Raw genomic sequence first — 15,121 nt, forward strand, 5'->3', positions numbered from 1 at the left:
TTCATCTCACGAGTGATACGGAAATGTGATGAACAATTGTCTTTCTTAGGTTGCGTAGACTGCTGCTATTAATTTTATATGAAGTAGGTAATTTATCATTCACTCAACGTTCTTTAGTTTCGCACACTTACATGCCTATAAGCAATCTTACCAACCACAATCTTAAGTAGCATGCGAAGCTCAAACGAGAGAAGGAGTGCGGGCTTGAATATTTCATTACTAGGTCGGCAACTTTAAGACGTTATAATCATATCGTACTTATTCTCTTAAGCATGCTTGAGTGGGAGGGAAACAATTCATATTTCTGGTGTTTCGCTTCTTTTTGGTTTTTCTGTACTGTATTAAGCGGATGACAAGCAACAAAATTATCGCAGGCAACCTCCGCACTTCAACACACAAGTTAAATGAATGATGGTGCAGTTCAATGGTTTTATATAAGGATAGAATCCTGTATAAGATGGCAAGAAAATTTATACAAAAAAAATAACGTAATTGTGTATATAACGGTGGTAAAATCAGGTCACAGAACCTTAGGTCTTCATTTTACTTTTCTTCTTTTTTCTATATTTTATTTATTTTTTTGCTATTTTATTAACAAGATTTTAAACTTTAGTCATAAAGATAAATTGGTATTGGAAGAGTGGAGGAGAACGTGCTGCAATGAAAGCTGAAAACATAAATTTCGAAGGCAATGATAGCAATTAACACCATTTTAATCTGTAAACATAAAAATTAAAAGTCAACAAGAAATGATGGCCCGTCATGGCTTAAAGCTAAGAACTATTATGACTGTTCGCTACGAAGACAATGAAAAAAACTAATGCTAATGAAGTTCAAGTTACGACTACAAGGGTATTAATAGCAAAGTTAATGTCGCTCAACTAAATCTTTTAACATACACCTATACATAGTTGTGTATAAATATGTATAGAAAAGCGAACAGGAAAGCATTTCTTAGAGAGCATTGCCCCCAAACAACATTGAACTCTACCACGATTACCACCATTATATGCGCGAAGAGTAAAGACAAAAAAAAAAAATATGCCACATAACTTTATATATTACTAAATGCCTAAAGGTAGGCAATACATTCCTACCGTTTCAGCAAACTCCTACATATATCCTACGTATAATTTATATGTATACATATATATATATATATATGAAAATATGTGGGTACACATGTGTTAGAATAAAAAACAAATCAAAAACCATAGCAGTAACAAAATAAGTAAAAAGAAGAAGAAAACAATCAGTGAAAAAAGCCTCTTTATATCTCTTTACTGTTCGTCGTTGTAACAAGTCCAAGTTTAACTTTGTCTTTGCGTTATTTTTTTACATTTTTTTTTTTTTTCTTTCCATACTGGATGCATTTGTATTATATACCAGATTGCAAAGATGTGTGCATGTGTATATGCCTGATGTGTTTTTCTTCTATAAAGTTATTACGATAATTGAGAGCATAAATATTCAAGTGTATATATAGAGTGAAGAGTAAAACAGAATATGTAGTGATGAGAGAACGTAAAGCAATTATTGTAAATAACTGTTGAAGTACTATAGTCTATGAGAGATAGAGCGAAAGAGTTTTTACATGTAAATATAAGTATAGGAATTCAGACCGGCATTAAGTAACACGATAAAACGCATGCTCACCAATTACGCCGGTCCAAAAGCAACAAATGACTAAATTATAGGCAAAAATTATAGGAAAATACAGAGCGTACGTGTACCTCAACAAAGTTTACATACTCACTTAAGGATATGTTGCCAAAGAACGCAGATACTTTCATGTTTCGGAATATAGATATTCCGAATTTTACTTAAGTTTTTTACTTAAGTTTTACTTGATTCTGTAATTTTCAATTATTAGCAAATAAAATTTGATGGATACCTCATCCCCGTGGCCTTGAAGCTTGCATCTAAGAAACAGGCGCGATAGCTGGTTTTATAAAAAATACGTTCATTGCTTAATTCCCTTTTGAAAACAGTATGATTCGGAAGGTTGTGAAAAGGAAAATTTATAATCTGGCTGGTCCAAGTTCAAATAGTGGATACATTAAAACTTCCCAATCAAATTTTTTATTCATTTATTTATTTATGTACGTAATATTCTGCTACAAGGGAGAGTCACCAGAAATAAAAAAAAATTACATTTGTAGGTAGCTCAGACTGTTGTTAAATCCTCTTTATCGTAAAAAAAAAAAAAAAAAATGAAACAACAGAAAAAATTTAATAATAACACTAGATGGAAGTGGCAGCTTTTATTATTTTTGTACAGCGTATGACTGTCAATGGAATATATATGGAAATTGCTACCTTTGTATTGTATCGATGGCGTATGCCTTGACTCTTCTAGCCCATGTTAAATGCAAGAGTGCAAGCAACAACTTTCAATATGTATGCTAAACGTAAACATAATAATATAGAGCAATATAATGTATATAGAGGTCAACAATCCTTAGTGATTGTAATCAAACATTGATGTGTTTTGGCCGGAGGGCGAATACCATCGGAAATGGATCAGATTGGGCCAATTTTTCGACCACGAAGGCCTTAGTTTGAAAAGTCGTTATATAAATAACACTATTAAGTGAAGTGGCGTGGCATACTTGGTAATGGTGAGCTGTATGCTACTATAGCTACTATGTAAGTTGTTTTTAAAAAGAAAATTGAAGTATTGCTTTGTTGTAGTTGTCGCATTTATCTACATTTCTTAAGCAAACTTGGCTCAAGTAATAAATAAAAGCAACTCCGAACACTTGCACTAAACGCATGCAATGAACTTCGTATAAAAAACTCCGAAATGTGTTTGCCACCCACACAATATTCAACTATAACAGAAAATTTATTTAGAAAGAAACTCACCACATTTTCTGCTGTTGCATATGTATGCATGGATAGAAATAACTTTAGATTTCCTGTGCGTTGGCTAGTTTCCTGGCAGGATACAAAAATTCAGTTGAGCTTTGATTATAGACGTTAACGGTATCACTTAACGGACAGGTAAACGTTGCTAAGAGAAATCAAAAAAATAAAAAAGTATTTATATTTTTTTCCCCTTTTAATTATAAATTTTTAAAAATTTCAAAAAAAAGTTTAACGTGAACGAAGTGAAGATAGGAGTATAGAATGAAGTTCAAGTGTTATGTGATATGAATATTAAAAAAATATAAAGAAATGTGTGTAATAAAAACGATAACTACGACGAAATATCGCAGGGAGGAAAGAAGTAAATATTTGAAGTGTACTTAAGGAAATAAAAAACAAAAAAAAAAAAAAATTTATTTTACGATGTGTTGTTATTGACTGGTACGAGGGTGCATGTGGGGTGCGCGAATGCGGAAAAATATTGAAAAAAGTGTCAACGCGTAGAGAGAGAAATTCTATGTGAACGGCTTCGAACGAAATTAATGAAATGTTAATAATAAAAGATTTTGGCAAAACGTCATTTAATGAGCCTTTAATAATGTGGACAAGACCTGATTAAGGGATCGAAGGAAATGAAATAAATTTCATTTTTCTATTTATTATTATGTTTTTTTCTCTGCAAAGATAAGCGCCTGCAAAAAGACATGAACATAATCAAAGATATGTTAAAGAAAAGGAAAAAATTAAGAAGCAAAGAGGACTCGGAAGTCCTTAATAAAAATTAAATCACTTTTAAATTCTGGAAATTGGCGATAGAATGAACTAATAAAGTATAGAAGCCTTCTTACACATCTACGCAATCAAACTAAACTAAACTAAACTAAACTAAACCCACCTTCCAAAAATTAACATAAATAAGGATAAAACTATGAAGAGAGTTAAATATTTACAAGAATTTTTTAAATTTGAAATCATAAAATCATACATTTATACAAAAATTCATTTTCATATATCCAAGTCATGCTAAATTTCCTGATGTTTTCCAAGTGCGTCTAAGCATACGAAGAACAAAAAAGAAAATCATACCTTACTTTGTAATGTAAAATAAAAAACTAAGTAAAACTAAAACTAAAAAATGTATATATAGTTAGTTATATACATATATATATATATATCTATATATATATATACATATACATACGAATAAGAAGAAATCATATTCTCACCCTCCTATGCACACCTAGCTCATCATACAACAAATATTCAACAACCGTACAATAAATATTACGTTTTATTTTACCAGGAGTTATTTCAGTGGTTTTACCTTAAGCGCTTCTTACTATCGTCTCCCTCATCTTTACGTTTAACCGTCCCCTTCTTCCCACAGACAAATAACAACTAACTACAACCAGCAAGTCTACTCCTTATATATATATATATATATATATATACATATATATATATTGTTAGAAAATAAGTAGAAGAAGAAAATGGATATACGTTTTATATTCATTGTCTTTCTGCTAGAATGGACGTATGCACAAGGTATGTATTAACGAATATGTGTAAACAAAACACATTACTATCATTTATCAATTTAAAAGGAACTATCAGAGACTTCTTGAAAAATCCGTCGTTTATGTACGCATTATTAACCAGTTTTGCACTAGTGAAGCATATATATAACGTATTCCCCAATTTTTTGAATTTTTCATCAAACGATGAATTTTTCTTGTAGTGTTTGTATTACAATAATTTTTTGCTTCTTTTATTTATCTTCCTATATCGTAAACTATTTTCAGATGGAAATTTTTAAAGTTCTCTCTCATTTTCTTGTCTTTTTTGTAAGTGGATGCTTGGCAATTTGTGAAATTATTTATAAATGTACAAATAATTTTGTGACTAGAAGAACGCTTAACCAAGACATTTCTCGGACGCACAGACGGACATGCTAAATTGATTCGGAGTTTAACGCTGATCAATCGTTTATGAGGTCACCAAAGCGTCTTTCTCGGTCTTAGTAACATTTTAACAGGATGAATATAAAATACATATATATCTATATATTTACATATATAGATATGTGTGTGTTCTGTGACTATATAACAATGAAAAGAATATGTTTTTGATAAGACACTTGACTTAACATTGGAAATTAGGAGCTTAAAATTGACTTAAAATTAAAATTTATTAATCAGATATGCATGGTATTTGGAAATATTGCAGCAGAAAAAATGATGAGCTTTGACAAAAAAAACAAAAACAACATGAGTGCACAAATTGTAAAACCTTTTGTGAATACCGAACTTGAAGACTAAATTGGCAGTTAATTCTCATAGCAAATTAATCCAAAATATAATCTGCTCTCCAACATATGAAGTCTCACCTGTTTAGGGTTAAAATGTACTATATATTTAAAGATCAAAAACATTTAAACATACAAATGTTAAAATACACATATATATTTATTTAAAATATTTAAGTAGTTTAACATGTTTTTATTTTCACTGAGAAAACTTTAGTTTATATATTTTATAACTACTTACGGTAAAACTATAATGGAAAAATGAAACATAACTTGGCCTTCTAAGGTTCCTTAATCACATTTCACAGCAGCAGCATTCTTGAATCTTAAGGGGTCTTTACGGCTGTAAATATAAAGAAAGTTGTTGATCTGATTATTACTTTGTATATATGTTACTTTGCATTCGTCTGTATTAGTAGGGCTAATTGAAAAATTCGCTGCATCACACACATCAAGAAGTCTACATGAACTCGTGGAAAGTTTAAAGTCAATTCACTAATCCATTCGCACTAATGCAGCAGCTGAACGTCAAGGCGTTAATATAATTATATAAAATAAAATATACTCTAAGGTCTTACAACGCTAGCAGAAGTTTTAAAAGCAATGCAATTTCATAGTGCAACGAGAAATCTATTGGGAAGTTGAAGTTTCTCTGTAAAAGGGAAGTGAATCCTACCTTGCCTCACCCACTTACACGAGTTGGTTCCAAGAAAACCACGCGCAATGATAATTTCTGCATTTGTTAAATTGTAAACAACGATGAGCTCAAAGAAGGCTTTCTATTCTAGACTCCGACTTTGTTTTGGTTGAAATCATAGAATATATTATGTGATTATAAATGACACTGTTAGTTTTCTTACTCCGCTTGCAGCACTTAACTCGGTATATGGCTTAGCTCGGCAGCTTTGTTTGAAAATAATGTTCAAAATGAATATTAACCGGCAAAATTAGATTTTTGCGGAAACAGATAATTGAATTTCCATTAGCACCAGGAGAGCACATCATAAAGTTTCGCACTTTATGGATTGCAACAATTCTGGAGAAAACATGAATGCTTATGCGAGAAACATGAATCTTGCTTGAAATTAGTAAAACATTTAGCCTTTCTAACCTAAGTACTCTTCAGTAACAGTTTACGTTACACATTTGATTGAATTTGGATACGAACGTTGATGGATGCGAAAATGCGCATAAATCTGTGCAAGGTTAAGGATTCCGAAGGAAGATTAAGATGTTTTAAATGTCGTACAAAAACAAAGAAGTGCATATATGTTCACTTCTATAAGTATAACGCTTTAATTTTAGCTTTCTCATCTGATTAATTTGACTTTGACAAACTAATAATAGTAATAATATATTAAAGAGTAACGTAAGTAATATGCGTCGATAGTAAGCTTTTCGCTTATTACTCGTCCCTACAAAAACTTATTTTTCGCAGGGAGCTTTGTGGTTAAAGAAAAAATATGAATCTTTGAACTCTCACTTATGTTCACCTTTGTTATATACAGTAAACGAAGGCTATTTTATTACTATTAAGTATTAAAGCTTTGTAGTGAAATGACTTAAAAGCTATTTAGCTAAACCAAGATCAATCTCTAATCTTGATCTTGACCATCAACTTTACTGTTATTTTCTTTCCTTTTCTTTGATTAGATATTTTGAAGCTGCCTGGTAAGGAATGTATGATGAGAAATAAATTTATTGCCTATGCCGCATCTAATTAGTGTTCTTGTATTCATTTTAATCTATAAATAAAGGATAATTTGTCGTTAAAAAGGCGAATCCATTAGAGTCAGCTGTTGCCAACATCCGGGAATTTATTTATATTATAAAAAAAAAAGAAAATGAAACTATTTTAATAAAGTTTACATCCACAGATATATGCAGATATCTATGCGCATATGAATGCGTTTATTCCACCTGACATAAAGGTCGCACAACTAAATTTTTTACATTTGATATACAATATATGATGAATACAATTGAATAACATCCTGTCATATGGTTGCTCAATATGACATTTTTATCTGTGCATAAAAATCTTAAATCACACATAACAAAACACACTGCCACTGCACACTTAAACACACGCATGCATAATGCATAATACAAATATGTGCACGTGCATGTAGTTTTTGTGTCGATTTTTGCTATGCTTCTTTTTTTTTTTTTTTTTCTTTCTATTCAATGGAATGGTGTTGAGGTGTACGAATATTACTTTTATGGCATGTTTAACAAGAGAGGGAGACAAGCTCTACGTGCGTATGTATAGTCTCATAAATAAATTCAACTCAACTGTGTCATAAAATTCATTGCAGAGAGATACACTTCTGCACAAAACTCAAGCAAAGGCAAAAAAAAAAAATAAATAAAATAAAAATAAAAATAAAGAATAAAATAGAATCCATTGCATATTTACAGGCACTCATGTATACTACCGAGGCAAATATATGCAGTTTTTCTCTTTTATTTTGTTTTTGTTATACATATTGTATTATTACTTACCAAATACACGACTTTCACATGCATGTGTGAGTATATGTCGTTAAAAAAAATAAAAAAATAGAAAATAAAAAACGCAAATAAAATTGTTTATGGCCGTTTAACTATAAAATTGCAACAATTTCCACGGATTTTTTTACCCTATTTAAACATTATTGTGTAAATGTTTTTACGCAGAACGGCAATAATCGACCTAACAAAAGCATTTAGCAAAACAAATGATCTTTCTCGCTTTAATACGTTCGCTTTTCCATTTCAGTCATACTTTTTAATTGTATTTATTAAACTTTTCGAGTTGTCAGTGAATATATTTCAATGAAAAATGTTATTAATGAATCAAACGTTAACTCAAATAAGTTGGTTTTATGAAGAGTACCATGTTATCGGGTTCTGTTATTCGATAGATAAGGGTCCGAACTATGGGATTCATATAATTTTAATTACCATGGCGCAACCTTTAATCATGACGGTCCAGCTTTGCAACGATGATAGACTTCTTGCAATTCCCATTAGTTTTATTTTACTACTCACGCCGCATAGCGATATACAAAAGAGTTCTTCTACCACATCACGAATCGAGCCTGGGTCTTTCGGTTGAACGTCCTAACCACTAAGCTACACGACAGCTCACGAAGTCAGTAAAACTTACTTGGCCCTAAGTATAGCGAATGCGAGTCGTTTGGGCACACATCTACTAGCTGCGCTGCCTCTCTAGCTGTTTTTCTTTTCTCACTTCATGATGACAGTCAGCGTGTTTCACGTAAACAGGACCATACCCTAACCGAGTGGCAATATAACAAAGAAAAAAACATATTAATTTTTGCGATTGCAAATTTTCAAAGATGCGAACCGTTGAAGGGAAACCGAAAATTGAGCAGTGTCTGCTCTTTGTTGGAGAATACAAAAGGTGTCAGAAAATGAGCGTAGTCCGAATGCTTAATCTTCAGGTTTCTCTTCTCTCTTATAGTGTTCTTAACATTCAAAAGGACGCATCGGAAATTCAAGAAAGTAAGTCTTTCTACCTTTGGAGGTAAGCCAGCTCGTCTGGGAGTAACACTACTAACAGAAGGGCACGTAACCAAAAATTTGTTTCTTATAGAAAATTTATGTATGCGTAAGTGTTAGGGATCGCAGATTCATGACGAAAACTGATGATGTTGTTTTTGCCATATTATAGACCTTACTCTTATCCACGTAGAATTTGATTTAGTTGTCCTCCGTCCTCCTTAGTTGGCCTCCGTCCGTTCATGTATTGTCTAACTCTTGAAGTCATAATAATTAGAGCAAAAACCCGACGTATCGTCCTGGTCAAGCTTGAAGCAAAAAATTGACTGAGAAGCACGCGAAGTTACTATGCGACACTTAGGCGTTTTAGTCTCAATATTAAAAACAATTACTGAACCTTCATCACGACCGTTAATCGGAATTATATATGTGTTACGAGTTCAAAGTGCTTGGCTCTGAACCTGATACGTACGTTCACCGCACTTCTAGGGTATAACGTAAGCCGGAAAGTTCCTATGAGGTTGAGCAAAGGTTAACCTAAGTTCTAAAATCGCGATTATCTGCCGGACATGCCCGCCCTGAGCAGAGTACTTTGCATATTTTATATATTACCCTCTGGTCATGGACACATAAAAAAGGTCGCGTTGGAATTATAATTTTCTGATGTGATTTATTGGCTTGGCAAGAAAGTTGCTCACATATTCAGCTTACTGTACCAAAGTTTGGTTCGAAGCATCGAAGTAGATCGAATGTAAGAAAACATACACATGCATTTACATACCCATACACTTACACATGCATATACAAGTCCTGGCTTGCTTTTACTTTTTTTTTTTTTTTTTTTTTGTAACACAACATTTAAATGAACAGTCAGCCACATAGTTACAATATGAGCTTTAAACGACCATAAAGTTGGCCAAAGCGAATCCCTAGAGCAACCCAAATCACCCTTTTTTTTCATGTTACAATGCAAAGTCATGTTTACTAAAAATGAAATGTGTTTTATTTATAGAATTTTGTGTTGCATCTGATTGTAACAAAAACGTAATACTAAATGGGCGGTTCTTAGCAATAATTTATCATGAAAATCACGAGTCACAAGTGATTTTATACATGTTTTTTATTCTTTTTATTATTAAGTAAGGAAAGGTTCAAATATTTTTTCCCTTTTTTTTGGTTTGCCTCTGTGGAAATATTGCATTTTTTATGAATGGTGAACAGAAATCGATTGTTTTCGTAACCCAATTAGAAATACATAGAAAAATCAATCAGTTGTATTTGATATTCCCAGTAAAAAGTTCTCCCAACAATTTTTTGAATATTATCCAAATAAATTTTAAAGACAATTGATTTATATAAACTTTAGGTAAATTGTAGCTTTTTATTTTTGCAAAATGAAATTTTTAAATATTACTGCATACACTAGTGGAATCATTGTAAAACTGACATGCATTGCAGTAGAATAAATAGTTTTTTGCCATTTAATGGGAATTTTTCGGTACGTTGCACATGAAGTTGATTAAAAGATGGTGTAGTGATATATTCATTATTTAAAATCCTACAAAAAGAAATGGTTTTGGCAAACGCTTTATGTGATGGGAGCGTGGAAAAATTTCTAGAAAAATTATCCTTACTATCTGAGCCGACTATTAATAGAAAAGAATACAAATTCCGAGCGAATTCAGAAATTTTGTATTAAAAACCCTAAGAAAAAAAATTAAATACGTTGTTCTGCATCGATTGCAAAACCTCGTGAAATTTTCTTTATTAGAATTTTCATATTCTCTTTATATCTGTTATCAACGACTCTTATTTTGATCGGTAATATTTTGACATTTCTCCAGTGACTTACATCGTCACTAAAGAATTTTTCTCAATGCATATAATTTTCGCCCGTAACTCCTACACTCTGCTTGGGCCTAATATTATAGCAAGTACCCAATTTGACTGAATTTCATCAATTGCCTGACATAAGAGAAGATGGTTGAAGATGTGAGACAAGGTTTAATAGAGAGCATATATTAAATAAACATCTTTATCAAGTTTACAAAGGACGTGTATAAGTAATATTGGCTTTTAAAGGCTATATTCATTGAGTACTCGCTGTAACATTTTATTGGTAGATATACGACATAGTGCACACTTTTGCATATCATATGAGTTTTCAATCAAGGCTAATGAATGTCATGGTGCGTAATCCTGCAGAGAGCTTGTGCCTTAAATGCTACACTCTGAAGTCGCTACAAGATTGAGTTTAAACGAATTGGGCATTGGGGCGTTGTTTCCTATTTCTGCTCTCAGATCCTTTTATGCAAGCTCAGTACTACAGTTACGCAAAGTGTTTTTCCTTGCAAGGTCGTTTAGTAAATAGCAAATAGTATTCATAAAAGAAATATATATATATATATATATTGTTTCATATCTGCATTAATGAAATATTTTCCTATACCAAATGGATTAATCAATCATCCAAAATTCTCGATTCGCTAAGATGAGTCGTCAAAGGGCATTTGTAACCACAAACCGAAGCAATGAAATACACGAAATTACTAAAAGTTCTGATTAAACATTTTTTCATGATAGCTTTTTTGGTTATGTTCCGAGGCGAACACACTTTAATTGGTTGTTTGTTTCTGAGAAAAAAAAGCAGAAAATTTCATTTAATTGCTTATGCTAAAAAAAAAAAAAAAAAAATAATGAACATAGAAAAGCGTAAACCGCGGCTCTGGCTTATTAACTTTCATATATATTGTTGTTTGCAAAGCAAAATCAAAAGTCATTTGCATTAAAAATGTTATAATCCTTTAAAAAATATTTATTTATTTTTTTTTTATTTTTTTTTCATTAAAATATGCGAATAAAAATATTATACAATATATTTATTTATTTGCATATTTACCGCAATTTATATAAATTGGAATACAAAATAAATAAATAAAAGTTTAAATTGCAATAAATAAATACAAACGCATACAAATGCAAGGGGAAAAAGTGGAGAAAATAGCCAATACATAAACACAAATGCAAACAGCTGCAGCAATCAATGAAATTATCAACGGAAGTTTACACTAAACGAACACAAAGCTATTCTCGGGCTGAATGTACACATAAAGCGGGGCAGTGATAACGTCAGAGAGGAGGAGAGAGAAAGAAAGAGAAAAAAAGAGAGAGAGAGAGAGAGAGAGAGAGAGATCGAGAGAGAAAATGGGGGAACGTGGGCACATGTAAATGTATTTGAATTTAAATGGATTGGAAGCCAACACCAATGTAAACAAAATCGAAAATAACAATGTTAAGTTTATTGGCATACGTTTGGTTTGCCAGACGGCAAAAAGTAAAAACAGTGTGTACACATAGCATACACATACATTATAAGCAGATACCAATACGAGTTAAGTGAGTCGGCTCGTCGTCCGGCCAGCCGGCCGCTCGGGTACACAAATTGGTAAATATGCCAATGCCAATTTATTGGAATTTTTTTTTTCTCTGCAACCAAACAAAATATTTATAAATCAGTATCACTAGGTCTAGGTATGGAATTGTAACAACTTTATGGCTCTTTAGGCGTGCACGCACACATTCATGAAGCTGTGCAAACAGAGAACGTATGATGTATTATATTTGCATAGCTGCTTATACAACTAATGATTGCAAGAGAAATTCATAAAAATTTAGAAAGCTTTAGGCGATGCACTCTAAATATATTTTGCAATTTTACATCGCAACTCCTTTTGAAGTGTATTAAAATTATCATTTATTTTGTAACACCCTCAAGTAATATACATGGTAGAAAACTTTCTGTATATTCTTAAAAACTTCGACGTTAAATCATTAGAGATTAAAATTGAGGGAATACATATATACATATATATATATATATATATTGGAAAGTACATCTCGAAGAACACTATAACTCCAACTGCTACGAAAGTCTTTTAAATTGTGGAAGCGGTCCCTCTTGAAATCCCATTAAGATCAAGCGGAGGATTCCGTAGAAGATGAATGAACAATGAAGTTATCAGTTAGCAGTATCGAAAATGTAAACACTGCCCTACTTAAATTTTTCACGTTTTGGTGAGGTCCCGTAGCACCCATTGCAGAAACGATTACGCACCATAATGCGAAGTCGCTTGTTTCTATAGGCGTAGAGTGCTTTTTTTTACTATGACCTATCACTCAGAGGATGTTCTCCGTACGTGCAGAAGCAGATAAGTAGCAGCCCCATAGGTTGGCGTCCGATCGATATGTATTCTTACGAATACGTATCATTTAATTGCACTGAGATTTGAGCCCGGAGACAATGATTTCGTAGTCGTGACTGTTACCCAGCCGATGGATTTTGCCAGTGACCATGCAACTGGTTTAATATCTAACTCTTTTCTTTTCCTCTTATGAGTCACGTCAATAGGAGCCCGAGTTCCTTACTATTCAATGGACAGAAAAACGATTGGGAACTTTTTTTTTAGTCCACGACAGTCAGTTGCCACGACATCCATATATAGGCACTCTTTTTAAAAACAGTTTCACGTTATAAGTTTCTGGACGACATTATGAATGATTAAATGATTGGAAAGCTGAAAAACGTTAGCTGTTAGTAACGTTTGCTTGGTATGAGTTTCAGCCAAGGTTAGTGCAGATTAATCAAAATTGCTTCGTCTCTCCTACATTACATTGTTGCGCTTTGACGGGTTTTAAACAAAGTCGTTTTTCCCTCATAATCAAATAAATCTTTGTTGCCCACTTTGTTACTCATTATAACAAGTCGGCTGACAATGCAATAAAAATTATGCTTATTAAATATTTGTGAAGCAATAAATAAAATAGAACACAGTTTAATTAAGGAATATGACAATACATGATGACATAACGTGATAACAAATACTAATTAATTTTATGCCCAGTTCATCAGTGTCGGCGATAGCTCCCAACTACAAAGAAATGTGATCGACGATGCCTACTCATTGTCTGGCAATCAGCCCGCTTGTGTATACGGCGTTCTTGGTCAGGAAGAGAAAGCGGAGCAATTCTTGTGCTCGTTCCACTTGAGCTTTGCCACAACATCACTTACTTTGCGACTAATAAACCAGTGTTGGCGGATTCATATCTCAGTGCAGTGAAGCATGTTTGGGCGTGGCTGTGTGGTAAGTGCTCAGCCAGTGAGAGCATAGCTCTTACCGGATAGACACAGATCCCCTAGCCTGCAGACGCTTCCTCTCACTTTATCTTCCGCTGCTTCTCTGTGACCGTCACCGTGTTACCCGAATGGGGGACATTCACCGACTGATGGGTCATATTGGAAAAAAATAAAAACTATTTTCTATGTATTAGCCTCAAAAGTTTAAAATCTAAGATTAATGGCAATACTATTACATCCACCATCAAGTCAGTGAATTATTGTTTACGTAGGAATACTTTTGATAAATCCACTGAATTGTTTTTTAGTTCCCTATAATATAATATTTATATCGCCTTTTCATCTACTCCAGGCTAGAAGGTATTCAAAATTCGTCTAGAAGTAGATGTATTTCTTATGCACATTTGTTTATTAAAATGATAAATACGCATGCAATGAAACCGTAATGCCACATATATGAATGCGAAATGAATAAATATAGTAATATTTTTGAAAAACTGTTATTTACATTTAATTTCCGAATACGTCTGAGCTGAGCTATATAAAACGTTTCTAGGGCTTGCACACATCTATCATCAAAAATGTATATGGGAAACTTGTGCGATTATTGAAGCAAAACGAACTGTAAATTTATTTAAGTCAGATATATAATTAATGCATGGAGCCATTACAATAACAAAAACAAAAAAAAAAAACCAAAAAAGGGGAAAAAGTAAGAAACATTTATAAAGAAAACATTAATAAATGGCAGACAGACAAGCTTACTTTTTACGCTGACTGATCAAGGTGTACACACACGTATTATCAATTGATATATAAAAAGAATTTCTGCTGGTTTGCACAGGCACAGTTGCGCATGCAGCAAAGAAAGAAAAAAATAAAAATTGCTTAATTAAGTTAATCAAAGTATTGGTGATGTGTTGCTATGGCTCTCGTAGCCGGCATTTGTTTCATGCGTTGTATATATGTGGTCAGATATTTCGTATCCATCCACACCGGAATAATAAACCTGGTGTGATTTTCTTTTATATCTTTTGTATTTTTTTTTTCCTGCCTCGCATGCAATAAGACCACAGGTAAAACTTTTTTCTTTATATCTTCGTCTATGAAATTGTCATAATTCCAATATCAAAAAAAAAGAAAGAGAGAAAAAAAAAATGTTTTCTCTTTCTTTTTCTTTTTTCCCTATTTTTTCTCGTTTATTTAAAATATTCAATCTTTAACATGGAAATTGTATGTATGGTCATTACAAGCAGATATAGACATCATGTTAAATGAATGTACGAACACATATACATTTGTTC

General features: G+C 32.4%; 1 protein-coding gene across 2 annotated transcripts in view; it reads left to right on the forward strand.

Moving 5' to 3' along the window:
- Positions 1 to 4,344: 4,344 nt before the first annotated feature.
- The window catches only part of LOC119635525 (roundabout homolog 2), a 110,973-nt gene continuing 100,196 nt past the window's right edge, over positions 4,345 to 15,121 (forward strand). For both annotated transcript variants that reach the window (XM_038030353.1, XM_038030354.1), the window contains exon 1: positions 4,345 to 4,416. In XM_038030353.1, coding sequence (XP_037886281.1) covers positions 4,362 to 4,416 — 55 coding nt within the window. In that variant the 5' untranslated portion in view covers positions 4,345 to 4,361. The remainder of the gene's footprint in view (positions 4,417 to 15,121) is intronic.

The sequence above is a fragment of the Glossina fuscipes genome, unplaced genomic scaffold (assembly GCF_014805625.2).
Source record: "Glossina fuscipes isolate IAEA_lab_2018 unplaced genomic scaffold, Yale_Gfus_2 26, whole genome shotgun sequence".
NCBI classification, from domain to species: domain Eukaryota; kingdom Metazoa; phylum Arthropoda; class Insecta; order Diptera; family Glossinidae; genus Glossina; species Glossina fuscipes.